This window comes from Phascolarctos cinereus, unplaced genomic scaffold (assembly GCF_003287225.1).
Source record: "Phascolarctos cinereus isolate Bilbo 61053 unplaced genomic scaffold, phaCin_HiC Scaffold_3;HRSCAF=262, whole genome shotgun sequence".
In the NCBI taxonomy this organism is placed as follows: Eukaryota; Metazoa; Chordata; class Mammalia; order Diprotodontia; family Phascolarctidae; genus Phascolarctos; species Phascolarctos cinereus.
In genome coordinates, this window is record NW_027555736.1 from 122048550 (window position 1) to 122074521 (window position 25972).

The window sequence follows — 25972 nt, forward strand, 5'->3', positions numbered from 1 at the left end:
GTGCCTAACCAAGTGCCTTCAACATAATAGATGTTTAATAAATGTTTGTTGAGTTGGAGGCAGGTGGAGCTACTACTATCTTGTTTCAGTAAATGAAGAATAGAGCTGGAAGGGGTGTAAGATGTCATGCAGCCCCACATCTTCATTTCACAGATGCCTGTGGCTGGAGGTTCAATTCACTCAGGAATTCTGATCTAAAGTAAGCTAAGTGACAGTCTGGCACATTTGGTGATTTCCTGGGAGTAGGAGAGTTTGGGTGTCCGCAGCAGGTCAAAGCTTTTGTTCTGCTACATAGCAGGATTGGGCTCATAAGTAGCTCCTGCACTTCTAACCTAGGAGAGCTTGAGAAAGAAGGAAGGAAGGAAGGAAAAAAGAAAGGAAGGAAGGAAGGAAGGAAATAGAGGAAGGGAGGGAGGGAAATGATGTTAACCAAGGCTTGAGTTAGCAAGATGGAAGTGAGTTGATAAATAATGAGCTTATCCTGGCAGGGGCACCTGGAGTTGAAATTAGGCAAATCAGCAAATGCAAAGTGGAGTAAGCTAGAAAAAAAGTTTGTGTTTAGGGAGAGAGGGTGGGAGGATGGTATAAAAAGTCTGGCCTTTGTTGTATTCTAAACTATAAATCAGCCTCTGTACTTTATCTTTTGTAACCCTACTTTAGTGCACTAGGAAAGGTTAAATCCATACTAATAGATCACCTTTATGTAGTTCCTTAAGGTTTATAATGAATTTTACATGAATTATCTCATTGATCCTCACAATTGCTCCATGAGTAGGTGCTCTTATTATCTATATTATACAGAAAAGGAAAAAGACACAGAGGTTAAATGACTTGTCCAGGGTCATACAGCTAATAAATAACAGAGACAGAATTCAAACCCAAGTGCTTCTGAGTATGTGAAGCTCTTTTTCCATTACACCATGCTGCTTCTTGATCAGCAGTTAAAATAAGTCTGAGTGACAATTCTCTGACTGAGGTCAGTGATTGTCTCAGATTTTTGCCTAGAGAAATACATTTGGTGACTGTATTAAATCTATACACTTCTCCAGACAGCAGGGGCCTCGAAGCCTTCTGGCTACATGTTATAAGAGAAGGAAGGAAACAGAGCAAAAGTCATGATTATTCCCCTTGTAGCTGGGGTTGGATCTGCTCCTTTCAGCACAAGATTGCAGGTTGAAAAGATCTTCAGATTAATCTCTTCAACCTTCTTGGGAGCATGAACAAAACATCTGTCCGTTCTCATGGGATTTTCACTCCAATTTCTGGAAGTAGGAGGTTGGGTTAAACACATATAGGCAAGCTCTGGCTAGATTTTCAATGTCCTGGGAGTCAGATCACCAGAAAACCACCCCTTAACACCCATATCTACCTACCTGTCTATCTATCTGTCTATCTATCTATCTATCTGTCTGTCTGTCTGGCTGTCTGTCCTGTCTGTCCATCTATCTGTCTATTTATTTGTTACATCTAATTAGAAGAAAAAGTTGCTTTTAGCGGTTATACCACTGCATTTTTATTAACAAAGTTGGTACTGTATTATTTTGCCAAGCATATGTCATATACTGATCCTATTCACAGGGTGATCTCCTATATTATGTCATTGTCAGTTTATCCTTAAGCTGTGTACCAGATACTGACATTATGACCTCACTGCTACCAGATTTCAGATCAAGTTAATATGTTGGCTATAAATCCCATCACTCTTCAGGAAAAATAACCAAGCAAATCTGTAACTTTCAAGTCCCAGAGGATACGTCATAGCCAGTATATCAGGCAAACAATTTCCATTTTTTACCTTTTTCACATTCCAGGCCTGGATTTGCTTGATTATAATTTATGAACAAAATGAATCTGCTTAAGCCTTATGAACCTCTAAAACTGCTAAGCAATGACTAAAAATTATCCATATGATCTTTCCTTTGATGACTGTTCCCCACAATAAGACCCAAGTTTTGGAGTCCCTAAAAGATGGAAAAGTCATTAGAGATCATCTAATATAACCACTTTGATTTACAGACAAGGAAACTGAGGTACAAATACGTTATATAAATTACCAGGGCTTAGCACAGTAGGACAAAGAGTAAGTATTTAATAAATGCTTTTGACTGACTCTGACTCCCAATTGTATGTGCTAAAAACTGAGTTTTACATAGAAGTCTCCTATCTTTGCCTTGTGTTCTTTCCAGAAGAGTTTGGGAATATACTAAATTTTGTTCTGTTTTTAGCTTTATTACAAGTCATTCATGGCTTTGGGTGAAATAATTAGCTCTTTCTACCCATTTCTTAATTTGCCTCAGGATGCAACATTCCTTCCCACTTTAACATTTGTATCAGTCATGAATGCCAGCAAAAGCTAAGTTTACCCCTTTGGGTAAACTGTCTTTGAATTAAGCTTCTATCGAGAACCTGGATCAGTTTCTTCACTAGCTGATACCAGCTTCACTACTGTCAAGTTCCACATCTGCAATTTGTCAAAGAGAAGTTTATTTAAAGAAAAAATAAAACCAACGACAACAAGATCATATGCAAACAAGTCAATTATAGTAGTATAAAGTTTTATGCTTCTTCACAGTGAACATTTCCCAACATCCCTTTGAGTCCTTGAGAAGTTACCATTCAAATAAAGGTTTATGGTGTATTTCCCAGGCCTGAACTAGAATAATTGAAATGTCAAGGCCCACCTCATTCTGTTGAGGTGCATGGGACAGGTACCTCCTCCTTTCTATTTGGATCCTTTCTCCATAGACACATGGAATATTAACAAAGTCTAAGTGTTTCTTTCCTTATATGGCTAGTTGCTTCTTTCTTGTCAAAAGATCCTCACTTCTAGAAACAGATGCTATATTGGGGAGTTCCCTATTAGGGCTGCCTATTTACTTTTAGCTTTACCATTTCTAGATGCACAGTGGATCACCTAGGCACAAGCACAGACTCATTGTTACTTTCCACTAAGTAATGATAATAATAATTTTTCTATAGCATCTACTATGTGCCAAGTACCTTCTAAATATCATCCAGTTCAACTCTATCAATAATCTTGGGAGGTGGGTGTCACTATTATTATTATTATTATTATTATTATTATTATTATTATTACTACCATTATACAGCTTAGGTAACGAGAGCAAACAGATGTTGAGTGTCTTGCTATATTTGATGTTAAATCTTCTTGACTTCAAGCACAATACTTAATCAACTGAGTCACTTAGCTGTACCACTGAAAGACACCTGCCTTAACCTTTAGAGCAATTTCCTTTCATTCCCTATAAACTACCCATATAGGTTGATGCAAACTTCTTCCCAACCCAGACAACCTTCCAACCTTTGTGTAAGAATATCATAATGCCCTCCCATCCAACCCAATCCAATCCAATCTAGTACAATTCAAGCAGTTATTAATTGCTTACCATGTACAATGCCCATTACTGGGCTTGCAGATAAAAATACAAAATTAAAGACTCCTTGTTATCAGGGAGTTTAGCCTCTACCAGGACACTCTACAAAGGTTTACTTTCCACTTGTCCAGAACTCCAATTATTCCATATGTTCTTCACATTAAAAATTAGGCAGGCATTGACAAATTAATTAAAACGCACAGAGATAATAGTGGGATAGGGGTTAGTATACCAGAGGGAAACTAAGGCATAGATCATTGATTTACCAGAGGTCAGGTTTATTAACAGAATGCAAATGTTGAAAACCCCCATTTTGGATATGTCTATTATATTCCAATCTCCATTCAGTGCCTTTTGGAAAGGCCATTGAATTGAGAGTCAAGATATTATTAATTACCTTAGAGAGCAAAGCTTCCAGAGAGTGGTGAAATCACAAGCCAGATCGAAAGGCATGGAAGTAAAGAATATAAATAAAGATTGTTAACCTTGTTTTGTAACATGGACCCCTTTTCAGAAGAACATTGTTATTATTAAAAGATAATTGAAGAAAATACGAAATTTCACTTTAGGGATTAGTGAAAATAGGGATTTAAATTGTTCTAAGTTCAGACACATTCTGAAATCTAAACATAGATCCACAGATTAAAGAGTCCTGGTGTAGATGATTCTTTCTAAGAGTTCACAGTGAAAGTGAGGAGCGATCATACTGTAACTTGAGGAGGTGATAGAGTCAAAACTCATGTTTTTAAAGGATAGGATTCTTCTCGGCATCCTGGTATCAGCTAAGAAGGAATCTGTAGTTCAAAGGGAAAAAATTCAGATGTGGAGAAGATGATTGAAGGGCAAAACTACCATATGATAGTATAAAGAACAAGATACATGAAAGGCATGAGTAATGGTATTGAGCTCAGCAAGAAGAGAAGAGTGACCTCTTCCTCAGAGATTGGAGCAAAGAAGAAGAGGTTGGATTATGGTGGGGTGGGTGTTAAAGTGTGGAGTAAGAGAGATGAAGGAGGCCAAAAAGAATGATCTCTATTTTCAGTAAAGTAGTAGAGTCTAGGTTATCTATTTAGGAGTGGGGGAATGGGGTAGAATATGATAATTGAAAAGAAAGAAGAAGGTTTAGAGTAATTGCTGAAGAGAGTGTGAAGGAAGGACATCCAAAAAAGTAAAAATATAAAATTACTGTCATGTGGTAGTGAGAACTTATTTGTAATGAGATGAAATGAGTTCATAATTTACCTAATTATTATGAGTATGTGGCATCCACCATGGAATAAGAATGGAAAAGGAGGATGGCATAAAAGATCCACACTTGAGGGCTGTCAAGACATGGGTAGTTGAAGAACAAAGGGAAAGTGGATTTAACAGTAAAGGAAAATGTAGAGCTATGCTGGTCAATCCTAGAGTTAAGACTGAGGTCACCTGAGGCCAGAGTATATCTGATCAGCAGGGAAACTGGCAATTTCCCCCAGGACATGAATACTTGGGTGATGCTGATGTAGTACTTATAGTCATTCAGGAGATGAAAACAACAGATCTTTGTACTTATTTAGTAAGAATAATGTGTTAACATTATGCAAAGACCACATTTGATAGATTAAGCTCTTCTCAGCAATGCAATGATCTAAGACAATTTGAATAGACTCATGATGGAAAATGATATCTATCTCCAGAGAAAGAACTATGGAGTCTGAATGCAGATAGAAGTATACTATTTTCCTTTTTTTTCCCCTTTCTCATGGTTTTTCCTTTTTGTTCTGATTCTTCTCTCACAACATGACTAATATCGAAATATATTTAATGTTATTGTACAAGTATAGCCTATATCAGATTACATGCTATATCAGGAAGAGAGGGGGAAAATTTAGAACTCAAAAAGTGAATATTGAGAACTCAAAATAAACAAATATTTTAAAAATATTATAAAAGAATAATGTGTTAAAATAGGAAGATACTAGATGGCATGATTCTTCTTCCTAATGGTCAAACCCCAGGTGAGTTTCACTCTGGGCTAGCCATACAGCTCCAGTCTGATAGTGTCCTCCCCAGCAGAAAACCCATAGTGTCCTTGGGTCCCAATTAATGGGGATAATATCTCTGGACTGCTGTCTATCCTAGATAAGGTGATGGTCTGTGATCTCTTTCATCCAAGCCAAATTTATATTTAAAAGTTAATTTGAGAGTTCATTTCAGGTTTCCTGCCCTTGGAATATTTTGTAAAATTTGGCCCAGATATCAAAATTGGTAGTTACATCTCTGCTGTAAAAGTAAGTTCTAGCAGCAATGTCACTTTCACCAGCGCAGTGATCTGGGACTTGGCGTATACCTAACCAAATCACATTCATTCAGTGCATGTTATTTTCTGCATACATGCATAGGGATAAGAAGGGTTGTCAAACATATTAGAGTAGAGGAAAGACAAACATATAGATGCAAGATGTTGAAAGAGAAGACATAGTAGTCATGAAACCAGAAACCTACTATATCTTCCCTCGCCCCTCCTCTTACAAAGGCGTATCGATATGAACAGACAGTTTCTGATGAAGAAATTAAGACAATTTATTGTCATATGAAAAATGTTCTAAATGATCATTGATTACAGAAATGCAAATTATAACAACCTTGAATTATCATTTTACAGCTCTCAGATTGGCAAAAATGATTGAAGAGAAAAGCAACAATTGTTGAAGAGGATGTGAAAAAATTGTAACACTAATTCATGGTTGGTGGCACTGTGAACTGATCCAACCATTTTGGAAAGCAATATGGAATTATGTCCAAAAAGTTACTAAACTTCCTATACCTATTAACCCAGTAATAATATTATTAAGTCTATTTCCAAAGATGATTGGGGGAAAAGGAAAAGAAACTCTACATTCTGAAATATTTCTAGTAGCTCTTTTGTGGTGGCAAAAATTAGAAATCATGGGGATGCCCATCAGTTGGGGAATGGCTGAACAAGTTTGTGGTATATGATTGTGATGAAATACTACTGTACAATAAGAAATTATGAGCTCATTGATTTTAGGAAACCATGTATAGACTCGCATGAAATAATGAAGAATGAAATGAGCTGAACCAAGAGAACATTGTATACAATAAAAGCAATACTGTTTTAAGAAAAACTTTAAGTCACTAAGCCATTTTGACTATTATAAATACCCAAATTAACTGCAAAGGACCTATGAAGTAAGATGCTATCTGCATCCAGAGAAAGAACTGATAAATAGAAACACATGTGCAATTATATATGTGTGTGTGTGTGTGTGTATAATGTATGTATGTATATACATATGTATGTATGTTGTACACATTTGTGTGTAATGATAGCTATTTCTTGGGTTGAAGAAGGGAGAAAAAAAGAAAAAAGTTACATATTACATGATAAACTTATTACATATACATATATATACATATACATATTAAATAGCAAGTTGTCCATAATAGATTTGCAATTTGCAATCATCTTTTTTTTTAATCCTACTACATTAAGGAAATGCTTATTTTATTTCACAAATTAACAATAAAATAAAAGTTAAAAAATAAAACAAAGTCAGTAGCCTATAGGAATCTTTGTATGCTTGTATTATATATGAGACCACTTGCCCTGGATTCACTAGAGAAAGTTATTATGTAATAGACGTGGTTTTGTCACAATAACACTAATTATAGAAGCATATGACCAGTGCAGCAACTTGTGATTTTACCATTCTACTTCTTACATAGTTGAATGAATTGGTATAGCTCTCTTGTAACATGTCTATTTGTATCTGACTAAAAGGAGCTACATCTCCTTTGTACATTTCTGGGTAAAACCAGGATCCTTGAAGGGGAATTCATTGGTTTCTGTCTATGTGTGTGGAAATAAGACAAAAAAAAAGATAACTAGCCTGATGACAAGTGTCAGATAATACAGATGAAACTTGGCTCCATATTGAGTTAAATTTCCTCTTATCTGAGAGAGTATCTTCAATATATCACTTATTTCTACTAATTACATACGACACCTATAGAAGAAGTAAGTGCCCTTACATCCATTCACAGAACCTTTATACAAGGGCAGTTTTGACATTCTAGATAAAAGATTCACACACATTTGAGATGGAGGAAGAACCACTGATGTTTTGATGAGTAGTCTGCCTGTCAGATTCATCTATCACTAGTCTCCTATGGCTCAGCTCTGTCTACCATTTTCAGTGCTATTGGTTGATGATATTCAGAAGCTGAAAAGGACAAAGGTTGACTTAAAAACAAAGCAAAACACATCTTGCTGAGTTTTCCAGTCTTGTGGTTGGAAATCTTTTGTTTATGTTTGTAAACTAAGTAAATTTGACACAGAAGTCACCAAGAGGGAATGAATTTGGAACATTGAAATGTCATTTTTACAGTCACATTTCTAATCATAACTGCCCTTTAAAGCCTATATAAAATCATCTCCTTAAGTTTAGCTACATTCTGGACTTACTACAGCAATATTAGCAATACCATAGCATGACAGGAACAAGATTTCATTTTTAGTCAAATTTGACACCAGCTAAACACTAACGTGAACTCTTTATGTTACCATAAACTAACTCCTTATAGAGCTGCTGATACTTCTTGGAAAATCTAGAAATATGTTTCACTTAGAAAGGATTGTGCTGACATATTCTATATGGTGTTTGGCTCTCTATGCTCTATTTATTTATTTATTTTGAGAGGAAGGCAACCCAGTCAAGCAGGGCATGGTGCATCATCTCTTACCTTTGCTTTCATCTACTCCCGCAATGGTCAAAAGAGGGAAAATGTCAGTTGCCGGTGACTTCAAAAGGTCAAGAAGGTAAGGTGAAGTAGTATGTGACCAAAGTTGTGGGAGGGTGCCTGTGGAATGATCTTCTGTTGAGTTTATGTCACCCCATTGTAGGAAAGACATTGCAAAATTGTAGGAAGGAAATCAGTATGGTACAGGGTCTTGAAATCATCCCATATAAGGAATAGTTGACGTTTATCTGCAACAAGAGAAGACCTAGTGGAAGGCATGACAACTTCCTTAAAATTATCAAATAGCTGCTATATAGAAAAGAGATTAGGCATAGTCTGTTATTCCTAGAGTTAACAATTGGGAACAACCACATATGAGGTTTTTTTTTTTCTTAAAGACATCCAAAAATAAAACAAACTCTCTCAGGATGTAGGAATTTGCTTGTCCCTGTCAGCCTTCAAGCGAAGACTGAGTGACCACTCATCTTATACACTGGAGACAGAATTCCTGTTCGGGTATATCTTGGAGCATATGTCATCTGAAGTCTCCTCCAACTCTGAGATTGTGATACTATTGAGACTGTTTAGGAGCATCAAGATATAACTTCAAAGTTGGCTAAGCAGATAGAGCAAGAAGTGATAAAGGAGAGTTAGAACGTGCATACAGAATTGAAAGAAGAGTTATAATTTGTGGTAAGAGTGTGGAAAAGAAAGAATGCTCTCAAAATTTCAAGATTTCCCTATTTACTTGTTCCTTCTCTATTGCTTTCATACCTGCCCACATCTCTTCCATTCAAAACCCAACAAAACAAAACAAAACAAAAACAAAAACAAAACACCTTTGTTCAACTTCACCATCCAAATCATTCTATAACTCTCCTTTTCTCATTAAAAATCCCTTTAAAAAGCTGTATACACTTGTTGCCTCTGCCTCCTCTATCACTCACTCCTCAGCCTTTAACAATCTGGCTTTCAACCTCATCAATAAATCAAAACCACTCTCTCCAAAGTTACCCATCAACTATTAATTGCCAAAGCTTACAATCATTTCTCAGTCCTCATCATACATGCCTTTTCTTCTGCATTTGATGCTGTTGAACAGACTTTTTTCTGGGTTTGCATGATACTATGTTAGCTTATATTTCATCATTTCTATATGACTGATAACTCTTTCTTCAACTCCTCTCTTGGCTCACCTTCCACATAACATCTAACTGTGGATATTCAACAGGGTTCTGTCTTAGGATCTTTATCAATAACCTGAGAAGCTTTTATGTATTTAACTATTATCTCTATGCAAATGTCTCCCAGATCTTTATATTGACCCCCAGTCTATACCCTGAGCTTTAGTCTTACATTACCAGTTGTCTTTCAGGCATTTCCAATTGAATATCCCAGGGACAATTCAAATTCAGTGTCCAAAATGCAACTCATTATCTTCCCCCTACCACCAATCAAACTTCCTTTCCAACACCTACATTTTCTGTCAAATATACTACTGTCCTTCCAATCTCCCTAGACTATAGGCTGAGCATTATCTTTGATTTTTACTCTTATTCCATATACCCACTTAATTGCCACATTTCACCTTTTTTACTCACGAGATCTCTTGCATCAGCACTTTTTTTTTCTGTTCTCATGCAATTATCACCTTAATTCAGTCCCCCCCGTGAATCTGGTCTACATTATCATAGTATGCTAACTGATTTTCCATCTAAAATCTAGACCACACCATCGCATCCACCTCACCACTGCCAAAGTCATGTTTCATAAGCACAAAATGGCCATGTTGACCATGTTACTCCACTACTCAAGTCCAGTGGTTCCCTACTCTAGGATAAAATATAGCCTCATTAGTTTAACTTTTAATCTGCCTTCAACTCATCTTTCCATCCATGTTGACATTACTAACCTCCTTGCACTTTGTGACCCACCTAGACAGGACTTTTCTCTGTTTATTACATGTGACCCTCCAACTCCCTTCTCTATGTTTTCCATTTAAACTGCATATATCTTGGATGTACATGCCTACTTAAATCTATTTTCATTCTTTGGCACATAGTAAGCAATTAACTTTTGCTGTTGTTGAATAATTGCTTATATAACTCCATTAACCTTGTTCAGGATTAAAACACTTGAACAATTTCCATTAGAAGCTTACTGTTCTCATAATTTTTTTTTTTTGTCTAGGGTGTACTGGGTGTTCAAGGAGGACTAGCACCTTTGGTGTTAGGGCTGGATGAACCCTTTTCAGGCCTGCTCATCCACCTTTGATGTCCACCTGGCATTGAAATCTCACTTGTGACTCCAAAAAGCTATACCATGCACAGTGGCCTCAACCTGGCAAATGATCTCTGCAGATGGGGTAAACCAGGTTGTGGTTAACCAACAGGCCTCAAACCTGTCAGTGCGATAGGAGTTATCTACCAAAGCATGTGTAGACTTTCCCTTGCAAGTAAGTAGATGAGAACAATTTGCCCCAAGGACCATGAAAGCAACTGAAGCAGGCACTGTGGCATGCTTAGAGCTTGGTCAGACATCAAAGATGCCAAAGTTACCCACTGCTTCCAGAACTAAGGCCAGTCATCTTGACTTTTGTCCTGCCATTAGACTTCAGTGACTCAGGAAGAGAGATATTAAAACTGATAAATTTGTGCAACTCTGCCTTACTTAAATCCAATTCACACAATAGTCAAGACATCACCAGGTAATGTCATTGACCCTTTTGTAAAATGAAGGACAAACAATAACAAAATCCATAGGAATTTCCTCTAGGCCCTACCCCAAGGTTATTCTTGTTTTAAGAAACTCAATAGAAAGAGCTGGAAAAGAATTTGAAATAAAAGTACTCTGAATCTTATCTCTTACACCAACAACCCTTGCAAAACTAGGCATATCTCTTTACCTCTTTGGGCCAGTTTCCTCATCTATAAAATGAGAGGGTTAGATTTAATGACCTCTGAGCTCACTTCCAGGTCTATGTCCATGCTTCTGTGATCCTTTTCATGTCACACTCTTCCCTCTACCATGCTTAAGTCTTGTTGTTTCTTGGAGTCTAGAAGGGCAGAGCACTATGCTCTTCCCAAAGCTTTCCTTTATAGAAGACTCATAACCTTCCTAGTAACTCCATTTTCCACCATCCACTCTTCTTAGCTTTGATTCCATTTAACAATATGCCCCCACACCAGGTGCCCCTTCTTACCTCATTTCCTCTTGCTGTTTTTCAGCTTCTTTTTGTGCATTGGATCATAGGAGTTCTCTACAAGGATGAAATCACAGATCTCACTTCCTTTCTCTCCATATTAGTACTATGAAATTCACAAAGTACTTGTAAAGAGTAAAGCACTATATAAATTTAAATTACCATTCTCATGATTCTATAATATACTCATTCAGATATTAACAATGAACATTGGAGCATCAAAGACAATCTTCTTTGACTTCCATTAAATAAATGTATAAAATTTTTATTACTCCATATTTATGTTTTAATGTAGATGTCTTCCTACCTTGTCTGGGCATAGTATCTCAATTTACTGACACTTTTGGGTAGAAAAATGTTACAACACAGATATATATTGATTAGATTACAAAAGGAAAATAATTACTGTGTGTTTCTCACTCTGTCAATTTCTCACCATGTGACCTTAGATAAATTTAATAACTTAGGTAAATCCTTATTGGCCTAGCTTCATTGGTTATTTAACTGATATTAAACTATTTGTCAATATTTTGAATCTCAAACTGAGTTATTTGGCTTCACATATTAGCTCTATATACATCTTTTCAATCCTATCCAGTAGAAATCATCAACCTCATTCATTAGAGTGTTTAAGAATCCCCCCTTCTACATATGCATAATATAGATACGTACTTATGCATTTTTGAACTTTTCACATACACTCATTTCTCATAGGCAAATTGTACCAGGACTTCTCAGTGTCTCCATAATTCTTGAGCTTCAAGGTTGCTGTGAAGTCTGGAAACATTCATCTCTCAGGATAAAGCCTTAGTCACCTGAGCTCTGAGATAGGAAAACCAAGCAGAACAGGAAATCAAGTACTGGATATTTATTCTCAACTTTACTCAAGCAAGCCTATGCACTGCCCATCATGTGCGTGTAGCTCCGATAGCAACTTCTAGGGAATGGAAAAAGGAAAGAGATTCCCCTTTCCCTTTTCATTTGAAGTTTGAGAGAAAACTATCAGAGTACCATGCCACACATTTAAAAGAAGTGGAGAGAATGAGAGCAGAAGTTTTCTTTCCTTTTAAAGTACATTGAGTGTATGTGTGTGTGTGTGTATACATATATACATATATATATATATACATATATATGTGTGTGTATGTATATATGTGTATATATATCATATATATACTAAGTAATAAATGTGTGTGTATATACATATATATACACACACACACACACACACACACACACACACATATATACACACACTGTGTACTAAATGATAGGATGAAGGAGTGACCAATGTCATGCAGAAAACAAAATTGAAATTCATTAAAAATAAAGTTAACTTTGCATTTTTGTTGTGAAATTTGTTTCAATTAACTAACTTCTGTCTGTATTAAGTCTCTATCTACCTGTAATTGTTTATATGTTTTAATTTTGCAAATGTTTTAAGTTTTCCAATCATATATGTATCATGACAACAATAATTCCCCACAGGGAAAAAAAAGTGAACATAAGACTATCAAGGAGAAAGTTGACTCTGCGAGTGTTGAGACTAATGAGCAACCCTAAAGTCAGATTTTAGTGGGAAGAACACATTTAGGGCATTTTTAACATATTCACACTAATTGTCTTAACTTTTACTTTTGACTCAGCTAAGTGAACACAAATGAATCCAGAAACTATCAAAACAAAACCCCAGGATTATCACCTCAAGGCAGTTATAAAAGAATGAATACTTCCACTTAAAAAAGAAGAGTCACATATATGTTCTCAGAACACATGATAGCTTATAATTTTGCAGAAACTTCTAAAAGGCTCAAACAACTTCACAAAGCAACCATTAATGGTAATAATAGGTATAGGCCACTGGATGTTTTAAAAATGTAACTGCAAGTAGCTTAACTCCAGATGAAACCTATAATACAGTAAGATTCAAGAGCTGAATCAAAAGATGATCCATGGGTGACATCCACATTAATTCAACTAATGTTATATTAGCAAAGCAGTAGTGAACAAATGGCAGAGTCATATAGTTTTATTTATAGATATGGCATTTATAACAGCAATTCAGAATCAGGTCATTACCAGAAGAAATTTTGGAAAATTTAACAAAAAAGTGCCTGGAATCTTTCATTATTACATATGATAAAATGAAATGCTAGAAATTATGCAACATAAAATTGTAGGTGGCCAAAATTTAACATTTATCAGATAGCTAGAAAGAATCAGGTTGCTCAAATCACAGCATACTAAAGCATATCAAGCTTTAAAAACTAAGAGTAACAAATGCTTGTATTATAAATAAAAAACCCCAATATCCTTGAGAATTCAACAAATCAGTAATACTAGAACAGGAGCCTCATTAGAGACAAGACTATTGTCTGCAACCATCCAGACATAACATGGATGTATAAAAATGTAAGAGCAATATTTTTGATGCATGACAGTGAATACTCATAAGCTACAAACTACATAAAATGAACACATTTCAAAATAAGGAAGAAATTAAAACCATATGGGAATAGTATGACACACATATCATCTCTATTGCTCTGTCTGCTATTGGAGTTGTCCCAAAGATGTTCATTGAGCCTAAAGAATATGGTCTTACATCACAGCATATTTATTCGATTGGAAAAAGTCATTGTATCCATCTGAGCAAACAATCCATATTAAATATAGAATAATAAGGGCAGCATAGCAACTTCTCCTCAGATTATTTCTGTCTAAATCTTCTTCCAAAAAACACGAGAATAAGACCAAGCAATAATTACACACATAGTGCTTTTGTGTTTAGGGAAAAATTTTTTTTTAAAAAAAAACACTTTATATATTTTAATACTGCTAATAATCAGTTCAAGTAACTGGTCCCCAATAACATGACAACTAAGAGTCAAAGGCAGAATTTGAATTCAAGTCATCTCCCTCTAAAGCAAGATTTCTAACCATTATAGGACAATACTATAAATAACACATATTCATCCTTTTACAGCAGAAATGTAAACATATCCTTACCTTAGTTCATTAATTTCCCTATCAATTGATACTATAGCACTGCTCTCTATATAAACTGATAGCTGTTAGTCATAACTTAAAGAAGTCCAAGCATATAAATATATACCTCTTTTTTTGGTTAGAACTGTCAAGGGTCATTTCTTCCATTTAACTCATCCTGAGAGGCAGTATGATATAGTGAAGAGTGCATTCATCTTGGAAGTAAAAAAGGCCTGAGTCACAGTCATGTCAGACTCTTAATAGCTCTATGAGCCTGTAAGGGCCATTTTATCCGTATGCCTCAGTGTCTTCATTTGTAAAATGAGAATGATAATATCATTTACCTCCCAGGATTGTTGTGAGGATAAAATAATATTTATAAAGCCCTTTGCAAATATTGAAGCATTGAATGCCAGCTATCACCATCATCATTATCAACTCATTACTGTGCAACAAATAAGGGAAATAATGGTATACCATTTGCAAGGCAGTTGTCTGAATTTATTCTAAGTACTCATGTGCCCTAGCTTATAAGCAGGATACTAATATTGTTCTCCTGACTAAAGTAAAGTAGTCACTGAGCAACTTAATGGATTAGTTTGAGTTTGTGGCAGGATCTTATTCTGGAGACTAGGGAAGCACACCAGAAATTGAAAGGTAGACTATTTCTAAGGTAATTGAAAATGAAGTTTTCTGAAAGCCAGAGTGGTAGTGTAGGAGGGTGGAGGAGGTTGAATGCCAAGGCAATGGCTACCTATTACAGATGTTAGTACTAATGGGGATCTTAGTCATTATATAATCCAAACCTCCTCATTTTATAGATGAGGAAACTAAGGCTTCTAAAGGTAAATTGATCTGCCTAAAGTTTGAAAAATGGAATGGAAAGAGTATTGTATTTGGAGTCAGAAGCCCTAAATTTGAATTCCAGCTCTGCTTTATATTAACTGTGGCAAGCCATTTCATTCATTCCTATATTAAAAAAAAAAACATTAAACACCTACTGTGTCCCACTCTTCCCCACACTCCCAATTTGTTTTCTTTTTTATAAAGTGAATGTGGTTGAACTAGGTGACTTCTGTTATCTTCTAATTATAAGTCCTATGACCTAGATTTTTTGTTCGAGATCTTGTGGATAACATATCTGGGTAGTGATAGGCAGTCATATACTAGGTCTATAAATATTTTAGGTGCCCATTATGATAATGGTGGAACTTAACCAAGTGGGGGGGGAAAGGAAAAGTTTGGGGGGAATAGATTGGGAGGAACAGCATGAGCAAAGTATGGAGGTGAAAACAACTTTTCAAATAATCCCTGTATCTAAGGCTAATTCATGCTCTGATTTCAAGGAAGCAGTTCCCATAACCCCCATTTTCCCTCTGTATCACTCCTCTTTATGAATTCATTCCCAGTTTTATACCCTACCATTGCGGTTCTAGCACCTTGCAGGCCAGAAGGGAGTGTTGACAAAGAAGAAATTCATTTAACCTCCTGGACCCTCTATTCTTCTGATACAAGCACTAGGATAAAACTATTCTCTACTTCCCAGGAACATTGTGAAGGTTAATGAGAAAATGAGCCTGATCCTTCTAGTGAGAATCATGGTGCTCACTTTAGACAGGTACATTCACTCTTTCAGGTCAGTAGTTCACAGCTGCCTGCAATAACACATTTGATGAGATAATGGATGGAAAACATTTTGAAGAAGAGGAAGCATGATATACATATTTGACTTATTATTGTGTGTATTCTTTTTATAATTCAGAGTCATTTGATGCAAAATCATATCACTTTGGGGATTATCTAATCCTACCTCCCTCACTTTACAGATGAGAAAACAGATTTTCAAAGAAACAAAGTGAATTGACCAAATTAATGGTAGAGCATGAACTCAGATATTCTTACTACCCATTCAAAACTGTCTCTACTATATCTTACTGCATCATTGATTTGGTAAGTAATGATATTAGATACTGGATGAGTAACTCTAAGCAAGTCTAAACCTATCAGTGCTCTAGGCAACTGTCTGAGACTATAAGTTGTAGAAAAGATGCCAACTTGCAATGGTTAATGGAGTTTTCTCATCTGAGAATTCCCTATGTCAATGAAATGAGAGATCAAGTCACTCTTCTTATTCCTATATTGTTAAGATAAAAAGTTTCTGGTAATATGACATGTACTCAAATTGTTGCCAAAACATGAAATATCCTTGTTCTGTGTTATGTTGAAGACAATTAAATATTTAATATCTCTGCTATGTAGAGGATATTGGGCATTGAGGATACAAAGAAGTAGAAGACAGTTTCCCCAACATGCTTATGTTCTAGTAAAAGGGAGAAAAGACACACACATAAAGAGATGAATAAGAGTATCCTTGATTCATAAATGGTCAAGCATATAGCAGATAGTTTTCAAAGGAAAATTCCAAATTATCAAGAACCATATAAAAATGTTCCAAAACATCAATAATTAAAGAAAGGCAAATTACAGCTACTCTAAGGTTCTACCTGTTACTCATCAGATTGACAAAGATGCCAGAAAAAGAAAATGAAATTTTGGAGGGGCTAGGAACATTAATGCACTCTCAGTGGAACTGCGAATTGGCCTGGCCATTCTGAAAAGCAACTTTTAACTTTGAGGCAAAATCAATAAATTGAACATATCCTTTGACCTAGTGTTACTATTAAGAGAGCTATACCACAAAGAGATCTAAGAAAGGGCATAAGAATTCATATGTACATAGTAGCTCTTGTTATGGTAGCAAAGAATTGTAAAGTACAGTGGTGACCATAAGATAGGGAATGGTAAACAAATTGTGGTACCTGGATGTAATGAGATAATATTATGACATAAGAATTGATGAAAAGGATAATTTCAGAGAAACCTAAGAAGACTTATATGAACTAATGAAGACTGAAGTGAGCAGAGCAGGAGAACAATAAAGACAAATAACACTAAATAATTTAAGGACTTTGTTTAATGCAATGATCAACCATAATTTCAAAGAATTAAGGAGGAAGCATGTTACTCACCTCCTTAACAGAGATGTTATGGACTCAAGATGTAAATAAGACCTACATTTTAGATATTGCCAACATGGAAATGTGTTTTGGTTGTTTATGTGTATTTGTTACAGCATTTTTTTCAATTAGGAACATTAAAAAGAGAGAAAATAAATTCTTTTTAGTTTAAAAAAATAAAGTTAAAAAGATAGATAAGAGTACAAGAGAGCACAGGATATGTGCTAAATGAAGGGTATGGATCATAAGAGTAATACTAGCATGGCAAATGGAATGACTAAGAGCTATCATGTTTGGGTAAGATTAATATAATCTTTGGGTAATCTGTGGGTTGGGTAAGACTTTGAAGAAATGGAGGTATCAAAATAATAAAGATGGAGGGGAGGATATGTGAGGAAGAGAGAGAAGGCAGGAGCAAAGGTGTGGCAATTTGACTAGGTTCCGTGTATTCACTTACTCATAACTATTAGACCTCAAGAAAATTAGAGATTGAGGTCCAATTGTGGATTCCATAATAAAATCATTAATAGTGTATATTTTAAAATGCCATTATCATTATTGCTTTGCTGGTATTGTTCAGTCCTTTTCATGTTCAAACAATAGTCCAAAATATTTCAAAGCTTAGAAAAAAACTGTAAAATTTGCAACTGAGATCAAAGTTGGTCAACAATAAGACTTACACTAGGGAAGCTTTTTACAGCTATCAGATCTAAAACCTTTTTTCCTGTCACCTAAACTCTGGCTAATAATCCATCCATCAGAGAGAGAAAAAACAGGATAGGATAATGTAATTTGGTTTACAAGGGGAAATTAGAACTAATGGAATGAAAATTTCCCAAAAAGTTTGTTTAAGCATTCAGAAAAAAAATCTTAATGGTTTTTTATTGAGTAAATAATGGAATAGAAGATGAGGTGGGTTGGGGATTCTCATTGCTGATATAATTTCTAATCTACTATAATAATAATAATAATAATAATAATAATAATAATAATAATAATAATACATAACACTCAAAAATGCCCCATAGGAAACACTTCTACATAGGCCTCATGGGGATGAACAAGATGTTACCTTAAAAGGTTATTGCCTAATTAAAGATTGGTGATTTGATTTAGTCTTCATAACATATTTCCCTAGAAATTCTATAATATCTTTGTCATATTAATCCACACACCAGAGTGTGGAGAGAGGGCTTGTAATCAAATATCGATTTAGGCTATAGAAACTGCCAATTCAATCATTCAGGTTCCTCCTCCTCTTCATTTCCCCTCAAAGAAAAATGCACTTTGGATCTAATGATCAGAATTAACTGTTTATACAGAAGAAATAACTGGAATAATTATCACATCTCTATTTTTGCTTAAATTAATTATGTTTAACCTCAGGACACAGATTTCAAGAGGATGTGATATAGAGGTCCTCTTTCATTGTCCCATGATTCTGTGATTTTTGCTTTGTGCCTGTGGGCTGAAAATGGTACACATAGATTCAGGAGGGAACCAGAATTGAATTCTAATAATCATAGAGAAGTCTAATTATTGAAATTTAGCCAGTTTCACAAAAATCAGAAAGGTATTAGTTATCATATAAGCCAGGTTTTTTGTGATCACCAGACTGATTTTTCCTGTCTATACATCCTAATATTGTAGATAATTTACTATTTCTCTAAGCTGAACTATAAGCATTGATCTCCTAGTGCTTATGACTTTAGAGATTGGGAATGTTACTTCCATATCTAAAGTGTAACTAGTAATTCTTTCTGTGAAAAAAAAATGAGAACATGGGGAAATTTATATGGAAAGTCAGAAAGAGAGGTGGATTTGGTGTCCAAAAATATAAGTAAATGAGAAGTCTGTTGCTGTCAGAAGTGGAAGAATTTATTATCCCTAAGCAGTCCTTGCTAAAGGATAACTAATGCCTAATCTCTAGGGGCATGAATAGTTGAAAGAATGTGTGTTTTCTAATCGATGAGGAAGTTAAACTGAATGATCACTAAGGTCCCTTCCAGTTTTAGAACTCTGTGGTTCTATAATTATTCCAGGAGACCATTTTCCCTCTATCTATGAAGGCCCAACTGAAAATGATAATCCAAGCACATTGTTTTCTTGCTTTCATGAACCCTGGATGTTCCAGTACTTAAGCTCAATACAAAGGACTTTTCTAATCTAGAAAACACTCTGAAATCAGACTCACAGGTAATGAATATTTGTATATGAAATTACATCTAAGTATTTTATAAGTTGGGTGAGAGGTTAAAATCAATGCTAAATAATATCTAAGTAAATATAGACTGAATGCTTCCTAAGCAAATTCTTTCTAAGAAAATTAAACTAAATTTAATGCAATATTAAAAATTATAATATTATTAGCTATAAGAATAGCAACCTAATTCATTTTCAAAAATTTTGGCAACAGGGAGAAAAATATTACTAGAAACATAGGCATGTGTTTCAAAGTGTCAGGAAAGGAGGGTTAGGAAATTAAACTATTATTAAATATTAACTAATTCTCTGCTTGTTTTAAGGCCTTTAACATCAAAACTAGCATTTCTTTCACCTTTTATGCATCATGAGTCATTCAGAGTCAGTGTTACATAGTAGATAGAAAGCCCACCTTACAATCAGGAAGACCTGAGTTCAATCTTACCTCTGAAATATTCTCTCTGTGTAATTCTGGGTAAATTACTTAACCTATCAGTTCCTCCTGGCAGTTCTCAAAGTGTACAATATGAAAGTTGCTGGTTCTTTAAGTAAGAGAACCCAAGTGACCTTGGGCCAAAACATTTAACTTCCCTAGGTTCAGTGTCCTCAGTTATAAAATGATGCATTTGGAGTAGACTAAATGGTCTCTGAACCCCCTTTAACTCAGGTATGTATGATTCTACAAATTTCAAACTTGCAATGTTGAAGGGTGTATCTTCACAAAGAAATTCCCAGACTAATGAAATCAGAAAGAAAAAAAAATACTCATCATCCACTGAATGCACTATAGGATTATATTACTAAACTCCAATGCTGGTCTATTTCCTTCTATCTCTTGCCCAAATTATAATTAAATGTATTATTATACAGAGCAGCTACTTACATGATTCCTGGTGCTTTCTTATTCCAGTCAATATTTTACAATCTGCATCTAGTAGAAGTTATTATATGATGATAGAGGGGGTAAAACTGATAAAGTTAGCAGCCTCTCTCTCTTTTTTGTACAGGTGGGGAAATATGTGGTTCTACATACACCAAACATAGAGAAGTGAAAGAAGAGATGGGAAACAATCAGGTGTGATTGAAAAAAAAGTTTATAGTGGGTGGAATCAAAATGCTTTCTCTCTTGCTTAGCTCTATAACTTGGGACAAGTCACTTAAACTCTCATTTTCCATGTCAGAAAAAAAAAATGCAGTCAGACTAAATGATATTGAAGATCCCTACAAGCTTTTACATTCTGTAACTATGAGTATAAGGAATGTAAAAATTATAAGGAATTCAGAGAATTCCTTCATTGAGAGGAAAGTCAGACTAAATGAACTCTAAGTTTCTAAAGCTAAAACTCTAAGAAAGAGTATGGGTGGGGGGAGAAGGAACTAGCTTCTTCCCCTCCAAAAGAGGTGGTCGTCAGGTTCCAAACACTCACATTGAAGGCAAATCTACTTCACTTGAGTTCAGACTCTTATAAATAAACTGAGGTTTGTCAGCACTACATGATGGACAGCACCACAACCTAGCTTTACTTTTTCCAGCCTCCACAAAATTTGACATTACACATTAAAAATGAATGAATGAGTAAACAAGTAAATGAATAAATAGATGAATAAATAAACAAATAAAGCACAATTGACCATCATAATGGAGCCTCATTTCTAGAGGTTTCACTAATTGATATATCCCTGTACATACATTGTTCTCAACATAGCCCAAAGAAAAGACATTTAAAAGTGAATTTAAGAACTACATTAAATAGTCTATAGTAAAGTATAGCATGTAACACTGGAAAGAAATTACTTATATCATGAATAATGGTAGCTGAAGGGGTTAAAATTGAAGGAGGGGAGGGCTATAGGTCAATGTTTTGAAGAACTTCCTTGTCTGCAAGGATGATATATTGTACATAGTAACCATATAAGGTAGTGTGAATAGAACTCAGGTGTCCTGACTGAAAATCCAGAATTGTTTGCCTTGTACACTCAAAGAGTTGTTTATGGCACTGAGAGATCTGGTAACTTTTCAAACATCATGCAGAATTTTTGAGAGACCATATTTCAATCCTTGTTTTTTCTGTAGTCTTTCTCTTTGAAAGGTTTGAGTCCAGGTCTTTTTCTTGGAAGTGGGAATGTTACTTGCCCACTATATAATTCCAGAACATAATTAGTCCTCAGTTTTGCCAACAAAACAAATCAGAAGGCACTACAAAGTCAGTTATTTTTCCCAGGTCCCTCTCATAATATTTCCACTGTCATGCTGCCTTATTCTCTTCTTTTCTCAGTTCTTACAATGGCCCTATTTGATAGTTCTCTTCTTAACTCTAAATAAATAACTCATCAATACCTTTAGTGTGACATAATGGTAGAAAGTACTGAATTGTAAGTCATGAGACCTGCCATTAACCCTTGGTTGAATCATTCAATTTCTCTGGGTTTCATCAAGTAAAAAAAAGGAAAGGGATATTGATACCTGTTCTGCCTACTTTATAGGGTAGCAGTGAAGATAAAATAAGATGCTGAATATATGAAAGTACTCTGAAAAGTGTGAAGTGTTAAACAGATATAAGGTATTATTATCCTACCCCTATTGTGATCTTTCAGGCTCCATGATTGAGTAAAAAACTGACTCACACAGTTTTTTTAATGTAGGAACCTCTTCAAAGTTAATATCACAGCCAGCAGGGCCTAACTTCAAAGAAATAGGTTGACCATACCCTAGTCAACAACCCCTAGGCTTCCTTAGAATAGAACAAAGCTTCAAGCACCCTACAAAGATAACACACTGGTCTGTTTTTAACAGGATTAGTATTCCCATCTGTATGCCTGCCTTAGTATAGTATTAGAAAGGTTTTTATTTTGCCATTGGGATATCATGTTCCTTCAACACCACACTGTTACATGATGTACATCAGCCAACATAACAAAGTTCAGACTTCATATGATTGATAACCTGTTTGGACAATGAAACTAGACAAATATTTATATTTCTGTTTTTATGAATAAAGGAGAGAAGGGACAAGGGTCATTCCTATGCAAACATAAAGCCTAACTCACTATAATTAAAATGAAATCAAACTAAGAAATATTCTCTTAAGTATCTAGTGGAAGAATATTTAGCTTTGTGAATTACTATGAGGTGGGTTTGAGGGAGGAGGTGATCTATTTGCTAAAAACACTTTATTAGAGGCCTCTGAACTTTCAGAACTTTCCAGATAACTCTCCATTTCCCATCAGCAGCTCAGCTTAGTTTCAGATTCAAAGAACTTCATGCCACCTCCAGAAGAAACTGATTATCAGAAATCTCATTGATTGTAGATCTACTGAGCTTTTCATACTCAACACCTTCTCAGCTCCCTCAGTTGCCACTCTCCTTTGGTTGAAGGACTGGGGAATGGAACAATATACTTCTTTCAAAGCCTTCATTTAGAGAGGGATGTGAACTTTTAGAACTTTCCAGATAACTCTCCATTTTCCATCAATAGCTCAGCTTGAAATTTATTCCACAGAACATTATGACCCCTCATAACCTACTTTTCAGCTTCCTTTTGTGTGTCTTTCCCCCTTAGATTATAATTATCTTGAGGACAAAGACTATCTTCCTTTCTCTTATTTATATCCCAAATGCTTAGCACAGTTCTGGAACATAGTAAATGCTTATTAAAATGAATTGAAACCATAGTAAGAAAAAAACCCAAATACTTGGATTATGGAAGTGAAGGCAGGGAATCTAAAACTAGGCATTGTTGCCTAATGGATAGAGTGATGTGCTTTGAAGTCAGCTCTGGGAGCCACAGTTTAGGAAGATAATTGATAAACTAGATGACAGCATCTCAAGAGGGCAACCAAGATGGTAAAATGTCTTGAATTTCTTTCATATGGTAATCAATCAATGGAACTAAGGCTGTTTAGCTTGCAGAGGAGAAAACTCAGGATGAAGACTGCAACTCTCTTCAATCTATGGAGGGCTATCATGAAGAAGAGAGATGAGACATTATTTTGGGCCCATGAGGCCAAAGTTAGGGTAGAAATTGCAAAAAATAAATGAATGAATGAATGAATGAAATGAAAAGCAAATTTAAATTTGATGCTAGGAAAATATAATCAGCAAACTCATTTAAAATTATAGCTCTACAGTAGTGGATTATGTTGCCTCAAGAGGTAGTGGGTCCCCCTCTAATTATATTTCTTCAAGCAGAACTTGGACCACTGCTAGAGTATATCATAGTAGAAATTCTTTTCAGGTATGACTAGATGCCCACTAAGTTCCTTTCTTATTCCACAATCCTTTAACCCAATGATTCTGTGAAAATTTACTTGTCATGATAGCTGGGTGACCATAAAAGGGGCAACTAATACTCATGCCACCTTGGGAGAACTGACAATTTATAGGTCCTTAGAAGTATCTCTGAAAATAGCTGCACAAAACCCCTGAAGCTTGGGACAGTACCTTCTCCACACTGGAAGCAGACCCCTACCTTAACAAAGAGTTTAAAACTCATGTAATTTTCTGGGATCATGAAAAAACAAAGACACAAAAAAAGTCACACCACAGAACCTTTTTTTGGTAACAAAGAAGATAAAAAAAACATACAAGTAGAAGACGTCAAAGTTCCTACATTCAAAGCCTCCAAGAAGAATATGAATCAGTCCCAGGTCTTGGAAGAGCTCAAAAGAGATTTTGAGAAGCAAGTAAGAGAAGCAGAGGAAAACCTGGGAACAGAAATGAAAGTGATGCAAGAAAATCATGAAAAACAAGCCAACAGCTTGTTTGGGGAGACCCCCAAAATACTGAAGAATATAACACTTAAAAAAATAGCCTAACCCAGGAGGCAGAGCCAAGATGATGAAGTAAAAGCAGTGACTTGCTTGAGCTCTCCTCCAAACCTCTCAAAATACCTGTAAAAAATGACTGTAAACACATTCTAAAGCAGCAGAACCCACAAAAAGACAGAAACAAATTTACAGCCTAAGACAGCTTAGATGATTGATTAGAAAGGTCTGTCACGCCAAGCAGGAAGAGGAGCTCAGTTTGGTGTAGGAACATAGGCAAACCAGGCACCAGTGAACCTGAAGCAGGCCTCAGAGGACTGAATTAAGGGTAGCTGTGGCAGTTTCCAGACTTCTCAGCCCACAAACACCAAAGACAGCTTATAAGGTCATTGGGAAAAGTCTGTGACCATGGTGAGAGAGAAGCATGGTTCCAGCCCCAGTCCCTGAGTTTGGCTCCAGGACGGCAGCTGCTTCCAGAGCCCTTGGCCCATAGACTGAGGGGGAATCAAGTGGTTGATCAAAGGGGGATTGCAGGGATCTCTCTACTGGTGCAGGATTCTCTTGCTTTGCCTGTGCTTGGATTTGGGTCACAGTTCTGGGTAGTAGTCCTGGGGTGAGGAGGATTGCTGGCATACTGGAGCTTGTAGAGGTGGGCAGAGGAAATACTCCTCACAGTTCCAAGGAAGAAAAGAGTGATTGCAGTCACTCACAGACCAGAGTGCAGGCCGGGAAAGGAGTAAATACCTCACCCCTTATCATACCACCTTGGAAGAGCTGAAAACTTACAGGTCTTTAAAAGTATCTCTGAAAGCAGCTGCACAAAACCCCAGAGGCTTTGGACAGTACATTCTCCACACTGGAAGCAGACTTCTACCTTAACAAAGAGTTTAAAACTCAAGTAATTGTCTGAGATTGTGAAAAAACAAAGGCACAAAAAAAGTCAGACCATAAAATCTTTCTTTGGTAACAAAAAAGATAAAAACATACAAGCAGAAGAAGACAACAAAGTCAAAGCTCCCACATCCAAAGCCTCCAAGAAAAATATGAATCAATCCCAGGCCATGGAAGAACTCATAAAGGAGTTTGAGAAGCAAGTAAGAGAAGTAGAGGAAAAACTGGGAAGAAAAATGAAAGTGATGAAAGAAAATCATGAAAAAAAAGTCAATAGCTTGCTAAAGGAGACCCCAAAAATACTGAAGAAAATAACACCTTAAAAAATAGCTTAGGGGACAAACTAGAAGCATTTCCAATAAGATCGGGGGTGAAACAAGGATGTCCATTATCACCATTGTTATTCAATATTGTACTGGAAACAATTAGCTTTAACAATAAGAGAAGAAAAAGAAATTGAAGGTTTTAGAATAAGCAAAGAAGAAACAAAGCTATCACTCTTTGCAGAAGACATGATGATATACTTAGAGAATCCTAGGCAATCAAGTAAAAAACTACTTGAAATAATAAACAACTTTAGCAAAGTTGCAGGCTATAACATACACCTACATAAATCATTGGCATTTCTATATATTACCAAAAAGCCCAACAGCAAGAGAGAGAAAGAGAAATTTCATTTAAACTTACTGTAGACATTATAAAATATTTAGATGTCTACCTCCCTAAACAAACCCAGGAACTCTATGAATACAATTACAAAACACTTTTCA

At 35.7% G+C, this 25972-nt stretch overlaps 1 protein-coding gene across 1 annotated transcript in view; it reads right to left on the bottom strand.

The window, feature by feature from the left end:
* Positions 1-2395: 2395 nt before the first annotated feature.
* Positions 2396-25972, bottom strand: part of AGBL1 (AGBL carboxypeptidase 1) — a 910143-nt gene continuing 886566 nt past the window's right edge. The window contains exon 23 of the mRNA XM_020963428.2: positions 2396-2461. Within this exon, the coding sequence (XP_020819087.2) occupies positions 2396-2461 (66 nt within the window). The remainder of the gene's footprint in view (positions 2462-25972) is intronic.